General features: G+C 36.0%; 1 protein-coding gene across 5 annotated transcripts in view; it reads right to left on the bottom strand.

Moving 5' to 3' along the window:
• Positions 1–26,583, bottom strand: part of UTRN (utrophin) — a 558,671-nt gene that overhangs the window by 37,110 nt on the left and 494,978 nt on the right. For all 5 annotated transcript variants that reach the window (XM_010851494.1, XM_010851490.1, XM_010851491.1 and 2 more), the window contains 4 exons: positions 25,097–25,182; positions 18,838–18,995; positions 16,075–16,241; positions 15,052–15,163 (listed from right to left, as the gene is read on the bottom strand). In XM_010851494.1, coding sequence (XP_010849796.1) covers positions 15,052–15,163; positions 16,075–16,241; positions 18,838–18,995; positions 25,097–25,182 — 523 coding nt within the window. The remainder of the gene's footprint in view (positions 1–15,051; positions 15,164–16,074; positions 16,242–18,837; positions 18,996–25,096; positions 25,183–26,583) is intronic.

The following is a 26,583-nucleotide window of genomic DNA, read 5'->3' as shown; positions in this document are numbered from 1 at the left end:
CAGGAGCCTGGCAGGCTACAGTCCATGGGGTCTCAAAGTGTCAGATATGACTAAGTGACTGGAGCGCACATACACACACACACACACACACACACACACACATACACACACACACAGAGCATGCATTTGACATGGACTAAATTACTAATGGTGATATAAAATGTGACTTTTTAAAAAAGCATTTCAATATGATTAGTTAATATAATCGTTTAGGGTGACTGACCTACCTGCCACCCACTCCCCCCAGCCTTTGCACCCTCCTCAGTCTGTCTTTTCCCTCCTGACAAGCATGCCCTGGATTCACACAAACTTGTTTTGCAAACAAAAGCTTAACAAAGTATTATTTTTTGAAACAACTGAATTGAGTCAATCCTTACATGGTTTTGTTACTTTCTATTTGCTCTCATGACACCTAAATATGTTTTCTTCTAGTAAATAATTAAGGGAATTTTTGATTCTCTATGGAGAAGGTAATGGCAACCCACTCCTGTTTTCTTGCCTGGAGAATCCCATGGACAGAGGAGCCTGGTGGGCTACAGTCCATGGGGTCGCAGGAGTTGACACGACTTAGCGACTAAACAACTACTACTACTACTACTTGATTCTCTAACCTTGAAGAGCAGAGAGATAACATAAATCAGCCCAAGCTGTGTATACATCCGTTTTCTCTTTATTTAAAAGAATATGTATAGCAAGCAAAGCCCATGTTATCACTGGACCTTGCTATCAGACCCACAATGTCAAATCTTTTTCTGAGTAACAAAGAAGAAACTATATAATACCTGCATTATATAGATACAGACCCTCCCAAAATATGATGTGTAGAAAATAAGCTATTGGTGCTGCTGCTGCTGCTGCTAAGTCGCTTCAGTCGTGTCAGACTCTGTGCGACCCCATAGACGGCAGCCCACCAGGCTCCCCTGTCCCTGGGATTCTCCAGGCAAGAACAATAAGCTACTAATTGGGGGAGGCGGGGAAAGAATCCAAGGCACTCTATACAGGGAAAAAGGGTTGCTATGAGATGCTGGTTTAGGGGTATTTATCTCTAACCAGGCAGAACAGGGGAGAGGCACAGATCACAGCTGGGAATAAAGAAGGCAATATTTAGAGACGGTCCTGAGAATAAAGCCAAAAGGATATATCTCTGCTATAAAGGACATTTGGACTTTCAGCAATGGGTATCACAGCCGCAGATCATTAAGTTTATAGATATGTTTATCCTGAATACTTTGGTAAAAATAAAAAAAAAAGGAGCTTTCCATGATAGAAATACAAAAAGAAGGCCCCATGCAAGAATAAGCATTTATGACCCAATTTATTTCTGTGTCTGCTCTTAACACATTGTTAATATACAAGGAGATAGGGAAGTAACGGCCTCCAGCTTTTACTTGGTCTATTTTCATCTGGCAATAAAAGAGTTTATATTGTTCGGATCAGTGATTTTCAAGCCATATCCAGGTCTCTAACTCAGGCAACCCTGTGTGGGCAGGTGGGAGAAACGCCAGGTGGGCAGGGCACCAGGCCACTTTCCCAGTGTGCCTCCTCCAGGACAGCCTACAATACAGGGCCCTTAGGTATATTCATGGTGGTGTGCAACCATCATCACTATCTAATTCTAGAATAGCATCATCACCTCAAAAAGAAAGAAAGCCTGTACCCATTAGCAATCATTCCCACCCCCACTACCACCCCCATCTCCTCCCCTCAGCCCCTGGCAACCGCTAATCTACTTTCTGTTTCTATGGATGTGTCTATTCTGGACATTTCTTATAAATGGAATCATATAATATATGGTTTTCTGTGACTGGCTTCTTTCACTAAGCATAATGTTCTTCTAGCTTATCTCTATTTGGATTTCATTGTGAACTCTTGATGGGGAAAAAATGACATATCATTTAAAAGTACAAGTCCCATTCCACATCACACATTCTTTAGGTAAAGACATTCACGATATGGAAGAAGAAAGCAAAACCAGACAACCAATGAAAACCCTTCTCTCTCCCACAAAAAACATACAAAAAACAACTACCTGCCTCCCAAAAAGTTATAGAAGGGGTTTCTGATAATGCTCAAATTTTATTTTTAGAAAAAAATGAGTGCATTCTTATATAAAGAATGCTAATGAGGAGAAAGCGCCCTCATAATCTAAGGGCACTAAATTTGCTATCACCATAAACTTTATACAATATTAAAAGAAAAAGTGAAAAGCAATTCATCCCACAGAAATGTAATTCCTTAGTTGAGACAGAACCAAGAAAATGAATTATGCCTATTTTCTCACCAAAAAAGGTTAAAATATATTTGTATATATGTGGTCTAATTTGCTATCTAATGATAGTACCTAAAATTTCTCTGTTTGAAGGTGCTTGAGCAACAGTTGGTAAAAAGGTCAAATAGAGGACCACCCACCTAACACAATCAATATCATCAAACTCAACTCCGTCTCCATGCTAGTATGGAGAGTTGTTCTTTTTTAAGAAAACAGCTATTGATAATATGATGTGAAGATGAAATTGAAAGGATCATTCATTACTACACAAATTATCCAGCATTTTAACTTATCCATGCATTTCCTGAAAGACTTGGTTTTCATTTATTGCTCTAAGCAAAGAAATAAAAAGAACAAAAGATTTTGTAGATCTCAGTAGATGTAATGAGGGTGATGTATCAGCACAGAAGTCTCACCTTACAAACAGCTTTCCTTGAATTTCTTTTTACTATCAAGTGTGATGAGACCATCACCACTTTTTTGACCCAAAAGGAAAGTGACACTAAGGCTTAGAGGGATTCAGATCAAGAAGGTCAGGAAAACTTGCAAACCTACGTCTGTTCACCAGACTGGCACTGTGTCATCTCTAAGAAAAACTAAACAGTTTTAAGTTTTGTAAGAAAAAGAAGTCACAGCCATTGATTAAACTATTATAATATTCTGAATTTGCCCTTTAATTTAAATAAAGTCCTACCAAGATACCCTGTGGCTGATTTTTACAAAATTTATATTAAAATGTCACTTTCTAATTTTAAATTGCATATCTAAGAAATGTTCAGTGGAAGTACAATTAGAAAAAAATACACCTGAAAGAGAAAAAAGAAACATTAAAATTACCAGTTCCTCTATCACCCAGAGATAATCAGTCTTAAAATGTCTGGTACTGGATCAATTTATTTTTAATCCTTTTTATGGCAAAATAAAAGACATATATAAAACTCTATACAGCAGACATATGGTTTAATAAAATAAATTATATGGTAAATACCATCAAGTCAGGAAATTGAACTTTGTTGGACATTCCAGAAGACTTGTTCCAGTTATAACCCCTCCCTCCTCCATAAAACCATCATCCTCATTTTTGTAACAGTAATTTCCTTGTGTTTTAAAAGTAGTTTTATCACTCCAGTGTCTGTCCTTAGATCCTATAGTTTAGTTCAGCTCATTAAAAAAAATGATATATTTAAAGTCACTTTCAATCTACCAGATTTCTTCTTCATACTGTCTATTTTCTTACAACTTCTCTGTTGGAAAGCCAGGCAATTCGACCAGTAGCGTTTTCTATTGTCTAGATTTTGCTGGCTGCACATTTTTGTTGCAGTTTAGCATGCTTCTTCAAATTGGCGGCGGGATCCAGAGAATACCTGAGACTCAGGTTTGCACTTCTGGCAAGATTACTGGTGGTGTTTCATAGGATTATAGGAGACATGTGATGTCTGGTCATATCTATCATGTACTTCCTAGCACCTTTCATGCTAAATTCCTATATCCATCCAATGAGGACTTTTAAACAGTGATATTCTATCATTCATTTATAGTTTAAAAAATGAAAGACATCCTCCCCATCTGTTTAGTTGCTCAGTAGTACAGTTCAAGAAAGGCAAGATTACATGTTTGATTTTTCTCTTTTATTGACCACTTTGCTCTGTAATGGACTGGTTTTGTATCATCTTCCAAAGATGACCAATTTTTAAATTGTTTCAAAATATCATTATGAATTCATAGATTAATATATTTATGAGTTTTCATCTATTGATGAAAGGGTCAATTACAGTTGACCCTTGCACAACATGGGTTTGAAATACGTGGGTCCACTCGTATACTATTTTTTTCACTGAATATGCACGATAGCACTACACAAACTATGAATAAGGAGGACCCACTGTAATGGATTTTCCACTGTTCGGAGGGTTGGTACTCCGAATCCCTGAGCTGTTCCAGGGTTAACTATATTTTCATTACTGAAGCTCAAACTGTCCCAACTTTGGCCTGTAGGGGGCCTCTTCCTGGTTGTCCTGTTTAAGTTCTACTAAGCTGTGTATATGTTAATCGCTCAATCGTGTCCAATTCTTTATGACCCTATAGACTGTAGCCTGTCAGGCTCCTCAGTCTGTGGAATTCTCCAGGCAAGAATACTGGAGTGGGTAGCCATTCCCTTCTCCAGGGGATCGTCCTGACCCAGGGAACAAACTCAGGTCCCATGCTTTGCAGGCAGACTCTTTGCTGTCTGTAACAATGTATTTAATGTTGTTAATCCATCAGTCCCTAGGATGTTATTTCTCTAGTTACTTAAGTTATCTCAAGTCTAGCCTCTCAAAAATTCCCCAAGAAGTGTTCATAGGGCCAATATTACCTGAGTTCTTACATGTTGATGACAGACTTTCTGTGTTCTTTGCTAGTTACTAGAAAGTTGGTTTTTCTAGATATAAAATCCTTGGCTCATATATTTTTCCCTTGAGTTTCTTAAGTATGTTCCTCCATTTTCATTTGTATAAAGCATTAGTATCAAAAAGTCTGATGGTTATTTAATTTTCTTTCTTTTCTAATTCAGTTTTTTTTGTTTGTTTGTTTAAATGACCAAAAAGACTTTGTTTTACTTCAAAGACAAGTATATTCCAGGTATATACCAGGATATTCCATAGTGTTGGAGTGCTCAGGCATAATATACTTTTTCAGTATAGAGATTCACTTTTTCTTTTTTTTTTTTTGGAGAATGGAAAGATTTTTCTCTATAAAATAATTTTGGAAGTAGAATTGATTAGTTTTCCTTATTTTCTGGCATTTTTATTAATAGTGCTTGTTCTACTTTGGGTTTTTTCTTCATGGCCTCATATTGTCCATATTTTCCATTTTTTCTCTTTTTTTATGACTGTCTTCAATATTTGTCATTTTCTCTTGATCCTTTATGTTGCTTTCTTTACTTCTCTTTGAAGTTTTTTTTTGCTATACACTATATTCTCATTAGTTATGTTTTATACACAGTATCAACAATATGTGTCAATCCCAATCTCCCAATTCAACCCCCTCCACCACTGCTTTCCCCTTGGTATCCTTAAAATTTGTTCTCTACCTCTGTGTCTCTATTAACTTTTCTTTGAGCTTTAAAGTTCGCCTCTTATTCACCTTCTATTTTTTTTATGGTATTTATGTGCTCTGTTTTTTAAGACTGAAATTAATTAGTTTTAACTTTCAAAATTATTTTTCTTTTATTTCTAGTTTTTTCCTGAGTTCTATTACCCCAAATACGACAAAGGGGCATACCAATCAGTTGTTAAAGTGACTTGAAAACAGCTAGTGCTAGAACACTCTGACCCTCCTCTTTGTCCCCCTGAAAGCAGGAAGTCATCTCCCATGTAAAAGGTAGTCTCCCTATACCAGGAGGGACAGAGACATCCTTATCAATGGAAAGAGGGACTTCAAGGCCAAGAAAGCTGTGTAAACCATCTGCTTAGATGCTTCACTAAATGGTACCCAAGCCTAAATTTCCTCGCATTATCAGTTCTTCACAAAGTTATTTTGCTGGTGTTTGCTTGTCTTAAAGGTACAGAAGCTGCATGCTTTGGTCACTTCTTTGAGTCTCTCATATGCACAAAATTAACGTTAGATTTTCTTCTGTTAATCTATCTCGTGTCAATTTAATTATTAGATCAGCCAGAAGAATCTAGAAAAGGAAGAGGTAAATTTTTTTTCCTCCCCAACAATATCTTGCAAGTTTTGTGACTGGTATGGCTTGTTACCACCTAGGTTTATTTTGGGGATATCTCACTACCTAGTTTTGTCGTAAATATTATCCAGAGGTTTGGTACTGCTGTCTACCTGCTGTGTCTCTTTTTATGTCACTGCTTTACTAATGGGAAGAAAATGGCAGAGGCAAATAGGCTGAAAAACTCTGAAGCCACTGCTACCACCATCTCCCCCGAATCCTTCTGGATTGATTTGTAACAATTATGTGAGAACTCACTTATTCAAACAAGGACTTTCATTCAAACTGTCATTTTTGGAAATCTAACGAAGGTGAGTCACTGTGAAAAACATTTTAAAATTGAACCTACATAGACAAGTGGGTACTTATGTTTTCTTTCACTACTATGCTGCTACTAAGTAGCAGTGAGATAATAATGAAAACTTATTTGGATAATAACAAGTAATTAGTTCTTGACTTGGTCCCTACCAACTAGTACAAATCAATTATTTAAAATGTGTTGCTGAATTATAAAAGGCAGCCTGCAGTAACTCTCTACCAAAACCCCCAAAACTCCTGTGTAAGCTGGCATGAGATCATTTTTAACTCTTGAATTCTATTTCAAAAAACAAAACTATATTCATTTTAAATCTTCTAAAAATTTCTTTGGTCAATTCATAACTTGGGATAGCAGTATTATCTAATTCTTTACCAAATACTCCCAACATCATATTTTTAACTTAACTACATATATGCATAAGTTATAGGCAGAGGAAAACAGGCTAGAATAAGGAGGAAAATCAAGGTTACGTAAGAAACAATATGATCTTTGGCACATGACTAGAATAATTAAATAATACTATTTAGGCCACGCACAAGTACAAAAACCACTGTTGAACAAGATTCTCATTAGCAACATTTACTTCTTAAATATATAGTCAATAGTCTCAAATGACAGATGCAAAGTGTAAAAAGTACATTGCATTATCATAGGGCTAATCTTAAAGACATTCTAATAGTTTTTTAAAAAATGAAAAACAACCTCTCAGTTTTGCTTTAAGTTTCAGTGATTTCAACAATGATATTCAACAAGAATTCAGACACTGAATTCTATAGGTAGGATGAAATTAGTAAGACAAGCTTCAGAGCATTCTCAGTTCTAATGGAAAAACATGAAACCAAAATATTAGCATTAAAAAAATCATCAAGGGGTCAAGAATAAGTAGGGTAAATGAGTCATCCAAACAATAGATTTTGTTCAAATGTCACCTTAAAAGTGAACAACGCAATCTAAATGCACTCAACTTACTGGGATAACAATGTAGACTGGGCAAGAACTAAAAAACCACTTAGGATGCTGAGGTCAGAGAAATAGCAATGATGCTGCGTTTTTAGCATATTGGCAACGTCCCAAGTCTCATCCGAAGAAGTAAGACTGCCAGAAACAAACTACACTAACTCAGTGGAGAGCTTTCCCAAGAATGAATCTGCATGTTCTATATTTGATGTTTATAGTCCTATGAATACATTGATGTTGGCAGGAGTAGGGAGGGGTCGACAAAACAACTATTCCTAGTTTTTTTCCTTTGTTCTTTTTGTTTCTTGCCAGTGACATATTGTTTGTAGAGAAAAGAGTGATTTCACTTTTAGCTTTAAAAATAAAACTTTCTCTGTTTTTTTCAGAAGGAAACTGATTTTTCTATACCTCTAAAAACACTAAAAATATGAAATTTAATTTTTCCCCATTTGTTAACCAATAGTGAGAAGAATATTCTTGAATCTATTTCTTTAAAAGTAACATACACTTTCTAAAAAAATGCAATAAAAGTCTGTTCTAAGTGTTGCTAACTTTTAATAGACTGTTACCTATCTTCCTCTCTTCTCACCAGGAACTCAACATGGCTATCAGAACAGACTAGTCCTGTGCAAACCCAGCATGTAAGTGAGAATTTTGCCTTGATTCCACTCCCAACAATTTGAATGCTGGAAGTAGCTGATGTTGCTGACTTTGCTAGAAATAAAATTTTACAAATATCTCATCCCTTTTCCCTGAGCTAACATGACTCTCAAAACATCTTCCAATCTGGGCTACCGCTTCAGTTCCTGATGTCCGTATTTACCAATGAGTAAGCACTCTGTTCACTTTCCCCACTTTCGCAATGTGGATCAGGCCACCATCCACAGACGCACACAGCCTCTATTAATCTTTTATTTATTTTTTCCCTTTTAGCTGTTAGTGTGGATGCTGTGATTTACTTATGAACACATTCCCCTACATCTTGTTCATAACTGCAATTCAACCTTCCTCTTTCAGTGAATACTGATGCTCCCATGACAATACCATCTCCCCTACAATCCTTTCCATCACGGACTATAGAATCAAAGAACAAGAATAAAGGAGGTCTGTGCCATTTCCCCCTTAGCCTCAGCCTTAGTATCTATGACCAATATGCCTATCTGCTCCCCTTTGACTGCTCTTGGCCAATTGCAGCTATCATCAGTCACTTCTTTCTAGAGACATACTTATGACCTTCTAAATGCCATCTCATCTCTAAAACCTCCTATATTGCATCTCTATCATACACTGGGGGCTGGCCCCACCTTGGGCTTCATTCTAACTTAAAACATCTTTCAAATTTGAATTTTTAATTCAAAAAAATTCAAAAAAAACCTTTCAGTAACTCAAACCTTCAGGCTCTTGCTCCTACTTCTTGCCCCCATTATCTTGATCTAGAGCCTCCAAACCCTTTTGGTTTCTTCAACATGAGGTTCAGTTCAGTTCAGTCGCTCAGTCGTGTCCGACTTTTTGTGACCCCATGAATTGCAGCACACCAGGCCTCCCTGTCCATCACCAACTCCTGGAGTTCACTCAAACTCACATCCATCGAGTCAGTGATGCCATCCAGCCATCTCATCCTCTGTCGTCCCCTTCTCCTCCTGCCCCCAATCCCTCCCAGCATCAGTCTTTTCCAGTGAGTCAACTCTTCGCATGCGGTGGCCAAAGTATTGGAGTTTCAGCTTTAGCATCATTCCTTCCAAAGAACACCCAAGGCTGATCTCCTTTAGGATGAACTGGTTGGATCTCCTTGCAGTCCAAGGGACTCTCAAGAGTCTTCTCCAACCCCACAGTTCAAAAGCATCAATTCTTTGGCACTCAGCTTTCTTCACAGCCCAACTCTCACACACATACATGACCACTGGAAAAACCATAGTCTTGTAGCCCAAATCAATTCTAGTATCATTAACACCTTTGAATCACACCCTGCCTTGGCCTTCAATTCTACCTACCATCTTTTCATTCCAAACTCACTAAGCAATGATGGAATCACAGACTGCAAATCCTTGCCAACCAACCTCAGCTGCACTCTGCAGCAATGGAGCAATTTACTCATCTCTTGGTGACTCATGCTTGCCTCCAGTAGCGTTTCCAAATGTTTTGCTTTCTCATTCATGTTTAACTATCCAGCTTCTCTCACTGTCAGTTATTGCATGAACTCTTATAAATCATACATGAAATACATCATCCCCCTCTCTAATTTAAAGAACTATCTACTGTATGTCCTAACGTAAAAATGTTTCTAATTGGAATTAAATTTAGTTACTTACAACAGAGAACATAGACCTTTTAAAAAATCAAATTATGGTAATTTTCACTGTGAAATTAAATGATCATTAACTCATTGCAATAAACAAAAAACTTAAAATTTGAGTATCTTGCATATAAAATGTAACTATTTTAAAAAATAAATGTTAATCCAGAATTCAAACATACAGTACACAGGTAACAAGAAAAATATGTGAGTATTATCTTAGTCCATAAGCTTAAAAAAACATTATATATAGCCCTGTTGAATTTATCTACATAAAAGCCTTTTTTCTCTCTTTTGTTATTTTTTTTCTATATCTCTAGTAACAAGTAAAATGCCTGGCATACTCAACAAATACAATATTCCCAGCAAGCATACATAAAACACTGTTAATGAGCTAAACTGTATATATATTTCCCAAATGTAGATAAATCACTAAATCCATGCCACTGACTTTAAACAAATCACTTACTTTCTCTAAGACTTAGTCTTTTTTAAAAAATGAGGATGACAGGTATTTTCTTAGACTCTTTCCAGCTTTAATACTCCATAAATAGTATTTATAATACCAGGTATGAGCACATTCAGTTTTTGTGTACCAGAATTAACCATGCATATTAGGAAAAGTATGAGTCATCCTTGTCCCAAGGAGTGAAAAAGATAGTTGAAGAGGCAAAAACACCAACAGAGAAAACAATGCAAGGTAACACAGAATCAAATACCAAATGGTAAAGCAGAGGCTAGTGGTCAAAACCACAGAATGACTTGTTTTGTTGAGCAAAGGCAAAAAAATTTGGGAAGATTGCACACACAAAATAAGAGTCATGCTGTTTTCATGAAAAAGTGGGATTTTCAAATGAATGGAGAAATAATGGTAACAAGCATTAAATATAGTTTATGTCATACTGTCTGTTTTAGATGAACTCTTTTGGGGCCTCGTGAAAGAATTTTAAATGTACAAATCTGGATTATAGAATGGTGGAGAGGAAATAAGAGTTTTAAAAAGTTATTTCCTAGCAAAAGAAAAATTTTATTTCATTTCTGTAGATAAATGCTTTACTATCAATTTCATAAAATATCTTCATAAATTATGATAGTTAATTCATACACTATTAGTCATTCTACACCTAAAGACAATAGATAGGTAATACAGTGTTTTTCAAGATACATTTGAAAAAAATATTTTTTGAGCTTTGAGGGTTTAAAATAAGGCTTATAAGCTTTGGAAAGCTTTTACCAACAGAAGCATTCAGATTCAGCTGAAAAACAAACTTGAATGGGAAAGAAATCAAGTCAGTAATATGACCAGGGTATTTTCCTAACTATAAGTGGAGATGCACTATAAGAAATGCCAACATCAGGATTTATACAGAAAGGTCTAATCCATTTAACATTTAAGTGGTGCTTACTATGACTGTATTGAAAAATTCACATTTGAGTTCATTTTATAAGGCAGACATCAGATGAGTTGACAGAACACTGGATAAAAGATGAATATACCATAAATGAATAAAGCTCACTGAAAGAAAAAGAAATTTTGGAAAGCAGTTAAATCAAATAATTCATTACTATTTGAATTTAATAGTATGTCTTATAAAGATTCAATTTATATATATTTTTAGCCATTTTATCAAAAGTTGTGGGGTCAAATGCAGAGAATAACCTGCCCTAAGAGGTGACTGATGAGTAGGTTGCTGATTAATATTGCTATGCAAACTTCAGAAAGGGGCAAAAAACCCTCCCAGAACACATCTTCGAAAAGGAAGCCATCCTATACAATGCAGGGCAAGCTGTACTCATAGGCATAATAACAGTGATTTTGCAAAGACAAGGTAACAAGAAGAGCTTTGGGTAACTTAGATTTTATCCTAAAATGATAGCCAGAGAGTAAAATTCATCAGTGTATCCGTGGTTCTCAAGCTCACCCCACTGACCACAGATTGATGCTGAAGAGCCATAGATTTCAAACTGTGGGTGTTTCTCAAAATCATTATGAATTATTATTATGAATCATTATGAAGGCCAAGAAAAATAGTAATTTTAAACACCTTTACTGAATTCATTGTTGTTCTTTAGTCTCTAAGTCATGTCTGACTCTTTTGTGACTCCATGGACTGTAGCCCCCAGGATCCTCTGTCAATGGGATTCTCCAGGCAAGAATACCAGAGGGGGTTGCCATTTCCTTCTCCAGGGGAACTTCCCAACCCAGGGACCGAACCTGGGTCTCCTGAGTTGGCAGGCAGATTTTTTACTGCCGAGCCACTGGGGAAGCCTTACTGACTTTGTTGTTGTTCAGTCAATCAGTTGTGTCCGACTCTTTGCAACCCCATGGACTGTAGCACCCCAGGCTTCCCTGTCCTTCACCATCACCTGGAACTTGATCAAATTCATGTCCATTGAGTTGATCTCATCCAACCGTCTCATCCTCTCTCATCCCCTTCTCCTCCTGCCTTCAGTCTTTCCCAGTATCAGGGTCTTTTATAATGAGTCAGCTCTTTGCATCAGGTGGCCCAGTACTGGAGCTTCAGCTTCAGCATCAGTGCTTCCAATGAATACTCAGGACTGATTTCCTTTTGGATTGATTGGTTTGATTTCCTTGCCATCCAAGGGACTCTCAAGAGTCTTCTCCAACACTACAGTTCAAAAGCATCAATTCTTCCATGCTCAGCCTTCTTTATGGTCCAACTCTCACATCCATACATGACTACAGGAAAAACTACAGCTTTGACTATACAGATCTTTGTTGGCAAAGTAACATCTCTGCTTTTCAAAATGCTGTCTACTGACTTTATACATCTTAAAATGTGTAGTCACTTTTATACATCTTTAATGTATATTTACTTTATGATTTTTCCCATGTTGACATTAGTTCTTTATAATCAGTTTCCTAAATTTCTAGCTGTAATTATGCAAATTTCAATATATGTGCGGTGCTGTGCTTAGCTGCTTCAGTCATGTCCAACTGTGTGATGCTATGGACTGTAGCCCTCCAGACTACTCTGTTCGTGGAATTCCCCAGGCAAGCATACTGGAGTGGGTTGTCATGCTCTCCTCCAGGGGATCGTCCCAACCCAGGAATTGAACCCAGGTCTCCCACATTGCAGGCAGATTCTTTACCATCTGAGCCACAAAGGAAACCCAAGAATACTAGGTTGGGTAGCCTATCCCTTCTTCAGAAGATCTTCCCAACCCAGGAATTGAACTGGGGTCTCCTGCATTGCAGGTGGATTCTTTACCAGCTGAGCCACCAGGTAAGTCCTTCAATATATATTTCACCTCAATCCAGATACCTTGTAGTGACCAGCAGGGTCTGCACAGCCTGATAACTGCATTTCTCTGTAATCTCATCTCTTACCTTTCTCATTCTCTCTTTTGTGAAGGGAGAAATTCACTCTTTGTGAAACTCACAGAGTTTCTTTCTGTTCCTAGCCTTTCTGTTCTCACCTCCTTCCTAAACCCAGGGCCAGCTCTGCGGTGGTGTGACCTGTGCAGCTACAAAAGGGTTCACACTCAGAGTCTCCCTGAGCTTGGCTTAATGATCTACTGTTACCATCTTGAAAGTCTTAGCGAATTTTTAGCAAGGGGCCCCACATGTTTACTTTGCTCTGGGCACTTCAAATAGCCAGGGCTATATACCACACTCCCCTTGGGCAATAATATAGTCCATTTTCTTCTATGCTCCAGTCATGCCAACCTCTTTCCAAAATACCCTTCGATACCAGTTTTTTACACATCCGATTCTTTCTCATCCTTCAAGCTCAAATAAAACGTTAATTTCTCCAAAAGACCGTCTGTGATTTCTTTACCTAAAGTGCCTCTTCTAATCTTCTACCTCATTATCCATTTATTTCTTTCGAGGCACTTACTGCAATCTGCAATGATCTCATTTATTTGTTTCCTTGTTCTCTGTCACATATCTCCTCCTCCTGAACAGAAAGGAGTAGGAGAGTCAGTGATCTTGTCTATCTTGGGAGTACACTGATGAATTATCAGAGCCAAAATTAGCATCTGACACATGGCAAGTCCTCAATATTTATTTGTTGAGCTTATGAGCATGCTAATCATAGTAATAAATGGTGCTTCACAGATTTTCTTGGCATTTTTTCCCTAAAGTTATTATGCACTGCATTCCATCTATTATAATTCAGCAACATTCTAGAGATTTTTCTCCACATATATGGTACCTATTTATTTGACATAAGATACCTAAGAATGTGAGTGAGATTTATGTGTGTGTATTTTGTAAGTATTGCTGCCTTTCTGTCAATTTATGACCCAAAAAGTAACTCAATTCCCTAAGCCAAAGAAAATGTACAGCTCTACGAATAAATTTTGGTTCACTATTTGGAAAGAAGCTGAGAAATAGTTATTGACAGAAAAAGAAGATTATGTCCGAAAAAAATATTTTAGATCAAAGGAACAACAGGAATCAGTATCTAATACTAGCAAAGCACTAACAAAGTGTTATAACGACGTAAAGTGGTGAACGGATTAGCTGCTCAGTTGTGTCTGACTCTTGGTGACTCCATGGACCCACCAGGCTCCTCTATCATGGGATTCCCCAGGCAAGAATACTGGAGTGGGTTGCCATGCCTTTCTCCAGGAGATCTTCCCAACCTAGGAATTGAACGTGGGTCTCCCACGCTGCAGGCAGATTCTTTACCGTCTGAGCCACCAGGGAAGCCCAATGTAAAGTTGTATAAACCTCTTCTGGAAAATAACTTGACATGAAGTATTTTGGCCACTGACTCAGATCATCTACTTCTAAGTGCTTTATTCTATATAAATGTAATTTATGTAATATGTGGAAAGTTATTTTCACAATGATGTTTATGAATGTAGCTTATAATATCAGAAAATTGAAAACAAACTAAATGTTGAAACCTAATGGAATGGTAAAATAAATTATAATAATTCACTCCCATATTCTGTAACTAGGAAAAATTATACTGCATGACAATATGTGGGAATGCTTATTATATAAGATGTTCAGTGAAAAAGGCAGTATCAAAATTACAGAAATATGAAAATGAATAAAATCTTAAAATCAGAGATATAGAAGAATATTGCAAGCTATTTTATTCAGCAGCTAGATTTATGACTTTTTTCCTTTCTCCAGTTTTATACATTTTGTTAATGTAAATACAGTGTTTAATCATGTAAATTATTTTAAATATGTCTAACAAAACAACTTCTTATCACAGTATTGTTTTCAACATAGGTCAGGGTGAGCTCTTAAAAGAGTTTGCTACTAAGAATGTTAAGTTCAAAATCAAAACATAGATGTAAATAAAATTTAATAAGTTAATTTTTCTGAAAAAAAAAGTATAATTATTCTGTGCTAAAAATTTCAACACAGATGTATTTGCCTAAAAGAAAACAACAAAAAAATATGGTTAAGCAATTTAGAAAAGCACTTTTTTTCAGACTATATTAAAACTGAATTATATTAGACACTAATGAAAAAGCAGTATGTTAAAAAAAAAATAAGCAAACAATGGTTCAGTACTCACAGGTATACAATATTCCACCATTGGGTAATGCAATTTGTGACCTTTCGCTGTTCGACCCGAAAAAAAGCAACTCTGGCAAACATCATAGTTAAAATGCTTCAGGCTTCTATACCTAGAGAGAAGAAAAGAAAATTCTTTGATTTGTAAACTTACTATATAGTCTAAAACATGTGTGGTAAGGAATTTCACTCATCTGAATCACAATGAAAATAAAAGTTATATTGGCCAGAAATGTAGAATTTGCTGTTGTAGTATTTTAGCTCCAAATTAGGACAGAAAGAATCTTAAATTTCACAAACAAAATTAAGGAAACCGTCTCCTAAGTGAGGGGAGAAGGCAAATTTTTGTAGTTGAAATCTCTAAATCATGTTTTCATCTGTTTCAACATAATGAGATGACAAATATCCATGTCAAAAGATTTTCTATAATGTTTGAATGTGAACGCAAAATGACAAAGAAAAGAGTTATGTTTATTAGCTTGACACATCAACATTTAAAATACCACCTTTACCATCAATAAAAAATGAATCTCAAAATTTCCTGACAAAGACTCCTTGTGTGAAAGTTGGCTTAATCTCCATCATGTCAAACTTGGCAGAAGTAACATGAAGTAATCTGATTACTTCTCAGTTAGTATTTAAATGCTACTTCTTGTTTATCAAGTTTGATCTCAGAGGTCTTAGAACATCACCAAATTCCATCAGGGTCATATATACATAAAGAGTCATGCAAAATATTATGCATGAACACTTCTCTGACCTATGGAAATAGGAATTCAGAAAGATCTCTGGTTCTGGAGCCAAACAGTATAAATAAGAACTATAAAAAAAATAAGCTTCGTGTCCTGGCTATTCGAGGGAATGGTATTTTCAGATAGATGGTACGTATCAAGCACACCATTTCTTTGGGAGGCAAACCCCCACAAATGGGAACAAGTGGGAAGGAATAATGGACAAACACTGAAACTACACAAATGGAAGAGAAAAAAAGCCTCCTGACACCACTGGGAGTGGATCACCCTACCTGAATCCAACAATTGGACATTCTTTACAGATGTTGCATTTGGCCTGATGTTTTGCAGTCTCAGCTGCTGCCACGCGATGTAGAACCGGCAGCCAAACCATGGACTGTGGCTCCAGACGCATCCAATCTATAAACTCCTTCACACTTATCTCTGGCTTGTTGTTATTCTGGGCAAGAAACAAGTATGTTAAAAGTGAAGAAAATGTCTCTAATTTAAATTGCAGCAACTGTTATTGCTTCAGACTCTTCTGAAAATCTGTATAGAAGTGAAAGGAGAATTATAGAACCCTTTCCAGGTCACTTAAGTCACAAAATATTTAAGGTTCATCAAGGAAAAAAATTTTAGAATTGGAAAAGAGAAAAAGAAGAAGTGTCATATATGAAGAAGAAAAGAAACCTCAAAATCTTAAGAGACTCAGATTAAAAAAAAAAAAAACAACCCAAAACGCATACAATTCTAGGTGCTCTTCACACAGATACTTTAAAACTATAAAACTCATTCATCTAAGACTGCAAACACTAAGAAAGTAGACTCACTGATAAGTCCCCAAACTTGAAAGCCATTGTAAATGCTAAATAAAAGCCGTTATTTCTACAGTTTGTCAGTTTTTCTTATAATTCTTTGATTGTTTTTATGTGATAGAAACAAAACATTACAGATAAAGTTGAAGACCTAATTTTTACTTGCCACTCTCCCCACAGCATTCACTTTCCTTTTCCTGTAGAAGAAACCACTATCATACATTTGTATATATTTTTTCGGTCATTTTTATAAATTTTACTTCATATAAATGAATCCATGACCCAAAAAACTGTTATTCCTCTGTTCTTTTTCAGTCCCGGTATAACATCACACCAGGAGCACATTCAGTTCACTTCAGTTCAGTCGCTCAGTCGTGTCCGACTCTTTGCGATCCCATGAATCACAGCACGCCAGGCCTCCCTGTCCATCACCAACTCTCGGTGTTCACTCAAACTCACGTCCATGAAGTCAGTTTCAGCCATCTCATCCTCTGTCATCCCCTTCTCCTCCTGCCCCCAATCCCTCCCAGCATCAGAGTCTTTTCCAATGAGTCAACTCTTCGCATGAGGTGGCCAAAGTACTGGAGTTTCAGCTTCAGCATTATTCCTTCTAAAGAACACTCAGGGCTGATCTCCTTCAGAATGGACTGGTTGGATCTCCTTGCAGTCCAAGGGACTCTCAAGAGTCTTCTCCAACACCACAGTTCAAAAGCATCAATTCTTCCGTGAATATATTTTGCAGGATTTCTAAATGTATTGTGATAAACTGTATGAAATGTCTTGGTGTCTTTTTGAATCCTAAGTAATTTTCACATGTGCAAAGTTTAATTTGTACCAACATCCATCTCCTGCTGTTGTCAAGGTCATTCTATGAACCAGCACATATGAGAATCATATTTAGAATTTTCATTTGGTATTTTTTGTTATCTCTAAAACAACAAACGGAGCCATTATAAAATGTAATAACCCATAACATCAATTCTTCTTAAAGAGATGGTGTAGGCATTTTTTCCTCAGCAATGATAAATCACTGGATGTGCCATGGAAAAATATCTACAGGCTTGTGCTTTATGCATATGCATAACATCAGTAGTAACATTCCTAAAATGCTTTTCTATACAGTGGGCATCAAAAAGAAACAAACATGCTTCTCCTGTTTAATAACAGTAACTTAGATCAGTATAAAATTTTGTACATCATTCTCCTTTTGTACATATGTCTCAAAGGAAACAACGCAATTTTGACAACATCTTAATATTTTTAAAAAATCCTGCCTATAAGGAGCTCAGGGCAATTTTATTCATTTATTTAATAAACAACTATTAAGTAGCTATGATGTTCAAGACACTGTAGATAGTGATACAACAGTAAAAAGATAGAAACAGCCCTTGTTCATGGAGGTTTGTTGTTGTTCATTTGCTAAGTGTGTCTGACACTTTGAGATCCCATGGACTATAGCCTGCCAGGCTTTTCTGTTCATAGATTTTTCTACGTTAGAATCCTAAAATGAGTTGGATTTTCTTTCTCCAGGGGATCTTCGCTGACCCAGGGATCAAACTTGTGCCTCTAGCACTGGCAAGTAGATTTTCTATCACTGAACCACCAGGGAAGCCCTCATGGATCTTGGGTTTATACAGAAGAATAACCCACTAAATCACTAAACAGATAATTATATAATTCAGTATGTAATTATCAATTTTAATGAGCATGTGAAGAAGGCAGAAGAGATTCAGGTGAATATAGCAGGCACACACAGCTTCATCTGGAGGAGTCAGAGGTTTTTCAGAGGATGTGAGATTTAAGGGAAGATCTGAATAAGGATTAGCGATGAGAAGAGAGTTTGTGGGTAGGCGGTAAAGAACATTCTGAACAGAGGGCACATGTCCAAAGAGATTAGCACCAGAATGAAGGAACTAAAGCAGCATGACTGGCCAACAGACAGCAAGGGGATCAGTGGTGCAAGACAAAGTTGGGGCAAAGGCAGGGCCTAATCATAGCAACCTAGTGGTGCATGGTCAAGATCCAAGGTTTGATCCATTGAGGGACAGTGAGTCTCCTTGAATGGGCTGCTGTTTCTTGAATCAAATGTGCTTTAAGAACTAAAATATACACTTCCTGGGATGGTATCCAGTGTCTTCCACCACCTGGTTCCAGCCCAAGACCCCTGTTTCATTTCTCAGAACATCCTCAGTACCATTCCCCACACACTCTATACACCAACGACCCTTCAAAAACGTTTACCTGTTGGAAACAGCTGCGAACGCTGGGCTCAATATTACTGCCCCCGAAGGCTGCTACCTCCCCCAGCTGCCGAGGGATCTGGATTGCATCGTGCAGTAACAGGCCCAGCTGTCTCTGGTCACACATCTCCGTGGGCCCTGCCACTTCCTTAAAGAGATCTACAAGGAAGAGAGGAAAGGGTTAACTTCCCATACTGATCTTTTAAGTAAAATATACCTTTGGTTGTGTGGGATGAACGATGCAGACTGAGAAAAACTCATGGGGACATGGATTACATTACTTGTCTCCTGAACTCTGACAACTTTGATATTCTGTATGTTTGTAATCAGGAACTGGTTAAGCACATGTTTCCTAAAACAATCTACTGTAGTATATAAGTATATATGAACAGACCAATAAATATAAATTTCCTTTTTAAATGGCCAGTGTATGCACGTGGAGTCATTCAATGGTCTCAAATAGGTTTCCCTTCTTATTGAAAAAGAGAGAGCTAAAACCAAGTTTTCTTTATGACTTGTCAAAGGAATTAATGTAGCTAAAGTAGCAAATCTTTAAGTTTTAAAAGATTTGTTCATCAACTTTTTGTGTTTACTTCAAAATTCAGTATTTATTTAACATAGGTATTTTAATTTCTTTTAAAGTTTCTAGACTCACATCTGCTTTGCAAAAGAAACATTGAACAGTGCAAGGAATTGTCTTTTTTTTTAGGGTTTGTTTTTTTTTTTTTAGGCCCAATCAGACTCTCATTCCTTATTAGTGATAAAAATTATTTTTGTTTTACTTCACTTTATGTAACAAACTACCTTAATTCCAATGTAAGGGACTTAAGAAAAATACATACTTTCATAGTTCTTAGGCTTTTCTATCATTTAAAAATGTTTAAAAAATATTTTTAATTCAGTAAAATAAAAGCTTTTCTCCCTCCCAGTATTGGCTTATCTTCTTTTCATCACTTATAATATTTTGAAGAATAAAATTGTTACCATATTTCCAGCAACAAAGTTAGCATACTTAAATAAGTTATTTTGGAGTAGGGAGAAATTTCACATAAAAACAATCCACTTAATTATAGAAACTAATGCTTTTTGGAAATAAATTTTCAAGTTCTAAAAATTCAAAATTGTATAGATTCTAAATGGTTTTCATATGAGGTTTTCCAAGAATAGAAGAAAGGAGAGTAAATATTTTTTGGATCCTAAAAACCATTTCAAATTACACCTGATAAATTAGTATCAGATCAAAATGTATCATTCCTCTGCCCTCCCCTCCTTTTTAAAGAGAATAAGGCTAGATTTAACACTGTCAACAGTAAATTTTCAAGCAAATAAACCAAGCTCAGTGATATTGACACTGAGTAATTATAATGAAATATGACTTTAATTAAAAGCATACATAGGGAAAGCAAATTCAATTAAAATAAATTTAATTTTTATCATTTGTTCACTTAGATTTGGTTAGAGTTTACTTGTTTCTTCTCATTTGTTAAAAATAAGACCATTCTAGCCAAAATTATTTATCCAGAGTTCTTATTTTTAATTAATTTATTTTTAATTGAAAGATAATTGCTTTACAGAATTGTGTTGGTTTCTGCCAAACATCAACATGAAACTCTCACTGTTTGCAGATGACATGATACAATACATAGAAAACCCTAAATATACTATTAGAAAATCACTAGAGCTAATCAGTGAATTTAGCAAAGCTGTAGGATACAAAATCAATACAGAGGAATCACTCGCACTTCTATATGCTAAAACAATGAAAAATCAGAAAGAGAAGTCAAGGAATCAATCCCATTCATAATTGCAACAAAAAAATATTTAGAAATAAACCTACCTAAGGAGACAAAAGAACTGTATACAGAAGACTATAAGACACTGATGAAAGAAATCAAAGACAACATAAACAGATGGACAGATATTTCATGCTCCTGAGTGGGGAGAATTAATACTGTGAAAATGGCTATATTAGCAAATGCAGCCTACAGATTCAATATGATCCCTATCAAATTACCAATGGCATTTCTCACAGAACTAGAACAAAAAATTTCACAACTCATATGGAAACACAGAAGACCCCAAATAGCCAATCTTGAGAAAGGAGAATGGAGCTGGAGGAACCAATCTTCCTGATTTCAGACTATGCTACAAAGCTACAGTCATTAAGACAGTATGGTACTGGAACAAAAACAGAAATATATAGACCAATGGAACAAGATAGAAAGCCCAGAGATAAACTCACGTACCCATGGGCACCTTATTTTTGACAAAGTAGGCAAGAATCAGCCTCTTTAATAAGTGGTGCTGGAGAAACATAGCTGCACAGCTACATGTAAAAGAATGAAATGAGAACACTTCCTAATACCATACACAAAGATAAACTCAAAATGGATTAAAGCCCTAAATGTAAGATGATAAATTATAAAACTCTTAGAGCAAAACATAGGTACAACACTCGATGACATAAATCAAAGCAAGATCCTCTATGACCCACCTCCTAAAGTAATGGAAAAAAAAAAAAAACAAAAATAAACAAGCGGGACCTAATAGAACTTAAAAGCTTGTGCCCAGCAAAGGAAACCATAAACAAGGTAAAAAGACAACCCTCAGAATGGGAGAAAACAATAGCAAATGAAACAACTGACAAAGAATTACTTTCTAAAATATACAAGCAGCTCATACAAGTCAATATCAGAAAAACAAACAGCCCAATCAAAAAGTGGGGAAAAGACCTAAACAGACATTTCTCCAAAGAATACATACAATGGTTAAAACACACATGAAAAGATACTCAACACTGCTCATTATTAGAGAAATGCAAATCAAAACTACAATGAGATATCATCACACACCGATCAGAATGGCCATCATCAAAAAGTCCACAAACAATAGGGTGGAGAGGGTGTGGAGAAAAGGGAATGCTCTTGCACCGTAGGTGGGAATGTAAACTGATACAGCCACTATGGAAGACTGTACAAAGACTCCTTAAAAAACTAGGAATAAAACTACCATATGACCCAGAATTCTTATTATGATTCTCAGAGTAAACCTGTTCCTGGGATGAGGCCTCTGAAATCAATACAGAGTTGATGCATACATGTAATAATAATAATCTCTAGAGAGAAGTGCCCATATTCAACAAGATCCATCCTGCCCACCTTTCCCCTTTTGAGGAAGACAGCTACACTACTATGCCACTAGTAAGGTAAAACCACACGCAAAACAGAAATGATTTCCTAACATTCCGACATATTTCTGAATTCTTAGAGAAGTTCACATTTGGATGTTACAGTCAGATACAACAAGGAGTGTCAGGATGTGGGGATGGATCACAGGAAAGTCTCAATCTAAATATAAGTAAGCAAAAAAGAGATGCAAAAGGCCATTTGAAAGCATCTTTGTAAATGTGCTCTGATGAGGCCAGGAAACCACTGAGCTCTAAGCAGGAAGGCCAAGGTGCTGTTAGAACCTAATCAAGTGACATTCCCAGGAAGTCACAAAGAGAAAGAGGGTGTCACCGGGGTAGACACACTGACATGAACCATTGCAAAATCAATGTTCAGATGGATACCAATTCACCCAGAAGAGCAGCTCTGCCCCTGAGTTTGGAGAACAAATTGTCCTGAATATTAATTCCAACAAAGAAAATAATAATGAGAAAGTGTTCTGATACCACTGGGGAAATCACAACTGGAATGAGAGTTGCTAAGGACCTCAAAGTAAAAAACAAACAAAAAAACCCAGAATATTCTGAGTCTCAATACTCTCAAGAAAGATTTAAAGATTTCAACCCGAAGATTCCTTATTTAATTTCTAAATGGCATGTGTATGCATGCCGTGTGGCTTCAGTTGTGTCCAACTCTTTGTGACCCAGTGGACTGTAGCCCACCAGGCTCCTCTGTCCATGGGATTCTCCAGGCAAGAATACTGGAGTGGGTTGCCATGCCCCTGTCCAGGGGATTTCCTGACCCAGGGATTGAACCCACGTCTCTTCTCTCTCCTGCATTGACAGGTGGGTTCTTTACTACTGGTGCCACCTGGGAAGCCCCCTAAATGGCATACTTCATGGATTAAATTAAATATCAGAGGTTTTCGTTGCAGGGCTTCCTCTTCCCCTACCACAATCTGAAACTTTAATGTTGAATTATCCAGAGTATTAAGTTTACTGATATTTGTGGAAAGTGTGTCCACTGTAGTTCGAGTGTATGAGTACATGTATGCTGAAATACCTCCTCATTTGAAAGATTATACATTTCAGAAGTATGTGTGAAGGTATGTGTGTAGATAAGAGATTTTTTATATTGCATAGAATTTGGTTTCTGCTCTAAACCTACGGGGATTCCCTGGTGGCTCAGACGGTAAAGCGTCTGCCTGCAATGTGGGAGACTTGGGTTCGATTCCTGGGTAGGGAAGATCCCCTGGAGAAGGAAATGGCAATCCACTCCAGCACTCTTGCCTGGAAAATCCCATGGACGGAGGAGCCTGATAGGCTACAGTCCATGGGGTCGCAAAGAGTTGGACATGACTGAGCGACTTCACTTCGCTTCACTTCTAAACCTACAGACACCATGTTGTAACTCTTTTGGCCTTAGCTGACTCTCATAATCAGCTTGAAAAATAAAGGGAGGAGGAAGAATTGTTGATCTAGAAAAATAGATCACCATTACATTTTAATAGTATTCATGATAAACTCTGCAGTTGTATTCACACTGTTTTCAGAGTAGGTTGAGCCCCATGACATAACTAACTTTTCAACAAACCCTAAATTCTTTCAGGAACACATGAAAACAGCAAATCACAGTTCTAATCTGATACACTGATGATTTCATTAACATTTTTCTTTCTCACTCATTATAGTAACAACATTTTTAGCTTTGAAAATGATATCTTTTGACAATTATGATGCTGAAGACAATTTAAATTCTAGATAAAGTGCCACCATGCAAAAGTCTGGGTAGAGATTTTTTCTGCATGGTTTACTGAGTTCTGACTCCATCAAGGCACCTCACCTCCTGATACTACAATCAGCTTTTCATTTCATACATATCCACATCTCTTTTCATTGGCATTCTTGTCAAACTGTGTAAGAACAAGCCATCATGATCTAGCCCTGGAATTCAAAATCAAACTACCTCACAGCTGTCCCAGAAAATAAATGTATTTTAAAATGTATTCATATTCAGAGAAGATGCAAAACTAAAATTTATAGAAGTTGAGGTCAAATATTCTCTTTCTGTGGTATCTCCCATTCATGAAATATCCCCCTCTCCCTCTCTCTCGAAAGTATGGCTAGATGTATCTGTACAGAATCACAGGAGGCTATGCAAGACATAATCAAGTAACTCATATTTTATTGATATAATTAAATAAAAAATTTACAGTAATTAAGAGTTTGGAGACTTAGCAGTATTTACTACCATTTATTCAACAACTGCTATTTTAGGTAATTACTTTCAAAGCAAGAATTATTAATTTCACTCTTCAGTTGAAGATTTGCTAAGTTTCAGCTTCCTGAAATGTGAAATGGGAGTATTCTTACTACCTCTTAGCTGTTGGTATTCAGTGGAATCACCCAGCCACCAAGTGGTAGAGCTGAGATTTGAAGGCAGGTCTTCTGGCTCCTAAGCCTGTTCATTTCCAAATGCCAAGATGCTGACCTTTATTAACTGATAGTAAAAAAGTCACCACTGACTTATTTGCTGAATAAAAACAAATATAACAAAAAACTTTTTTAAATGTACTACTTTTAATTTTTTCACACTATAAAATACAATTATTTGTCTCACTGTAACTATAACAGTTGTAGTCCATCCCGATTTTCTTAAGCATTGGAAATATATGGAAATAGAAAAGGCTGTAGCTTTATAGTCAGAAAAATCTACAATCTAATTCTAGCTCCACAATTACTGTCTCTGAAGCCTTAACTAGATTTTTAACCCATCCCCAGCATTATTTTTTTTTCAGCTGGAAGATGGACATCACAATGCCTGTATTATGGGATAATCATTCTAAGAATTAAATGAGATATAATTTGTAGTCTGTTCTTACACCATCAAGACACCTCACATCTTGATCCTATAAATCAGTTTTCTATTTCATAGAAATCCACATCACTTTGCACCAATACCCTTTGTCTAGCCGAGTACATGCATAGTCAAGGTTTTTTAAAAAATGGGAACCATTATTACTAGCAAAAGTAATATCCAATAAATTGTTATTATTACTAAAAACAGTACTGCTGGAGGAAAAGTCTTACATACATCTGTATTTTTCTTCTAACAGGCCTTTGGAGAGAGCAATCAATCCAATCTTCAGACTCTGCACTCTTATTTTTCCAGTCCGGCCCCTGAAATTGTAAGAATCTCAATGTGTTATATGCCTTTAAAACTGTATAGGGTATGTTAATTATTTCTGGATGTCTATTTTCTTGAGGGTAAACCATAAAAAAGCTGCATCTTAATGCAACTTTCTATTCAATTTTATTTATTAATGTTAAGCCCATACTGTAAGTTCATGACAAATTGTAACAGTATATCTGACTTAGTCTGGAAGAATATACAGCCTAAAATCACTTTACACAACATATGAACTAGAAAGAACAAAATAAAGCAAAATGAAAGTGCTAATTATAAAGCTAAAAAGATTTCATTTTTATAAACATTGAATTAAAATTTGTTAATAATTATATATGCAATATACAAAATAGCTACTGATATATATAATATGCATGTGGCAATATAGTAAGAAAGGGATAATGATGTATCTAAAAACAGATGTAAATTAGCTCTATATTGAGGGTTTATAACTTGTTGAATACTTAAAACACTTGGTCTTCATTGTTTTTTTTTTAGCTCTGTCAATGTGGTTTCTATAAATTACTACTGCAGTTATAATAGTCAATGATCTTAAACACACAGGTGTGCAATCTTTATTTGGGGAAGTATCAAATTACAATTAAATACAAAATTTATTTAATTAACCCTTCATATTATGCCAAAGAGAGACCATTTCAATTTCACATATACTTTGACTAGAAAAATAACTTTATGTTTAAAAGCATGGATTTTATTTATTTTTTTGTTAAAGAATTTTAACAAAAGTTAAAATATTTTGTTAAATTTGTATTTATTCTTTTGTTAAAGAATAAATGAGTTGCTTTATCAGATGTCATGCTGTACTGGATCTTGGGGCTGTGGAAAGGAAAATGCAGAAGCTACAAACACTAATAACACATGATCCTTGCTGTGAAATAACACACAGTCTCAAAAAAATAAAGATATAAAGACTGCTATCTTTACTATTTCATATAAACAGGATTAGTTTTCAATTTCAGTTTCTATTGTGAATTTTCTTATGTTTTCCATATACAATTACAACACATTCAAAACCTATAACTAAATGTTTACATAATTATATGAGTACATAAAATGTAGTAATTCATAACATTTAAAAACATATAAATATTTGTCTCATTTAATTTTAGGTAGTCTTATTGTCAAACTGGACTTAACTCTGGCTTATTGATATTTTTATTATTAATGCTAATTGATATCTTTCATTCTCAAATTATAAATAGTCAAGTAAGTTTCTGTATTCACACTATGACATATAAAGTATAAAATAAGTTTATAAAAAGGAAAACATGCTTAGGGATTAGTAAAATGCATTTTCAAATAGTCCCTTGTGGAAATTCCTTGACTGTCCAGTGGTTAGGACTGTGTACTTTCACAGACGAGGACCCAGATTC

The sequence above is a fragment of the Bison bison genome, unplaced genomic scaffold (assembly GCF_000754665.1).
Source record: "Bison bison bison isolate TAMUID 2011002044 unplaced genomic scaffold, Bison_UMD1.0 scf7180017864303, whole genome shotgun sequence".
In the NCBI taxonomy this organism is placed as follows: Eukaryota; Metazoa; Chordata; class Mammalia; order Artiodactyla; family Bovidae; genus Bison; species Bison bison.
This window is presented reverse-complemented; position numbering and strand designations above follow the sequence as displayed.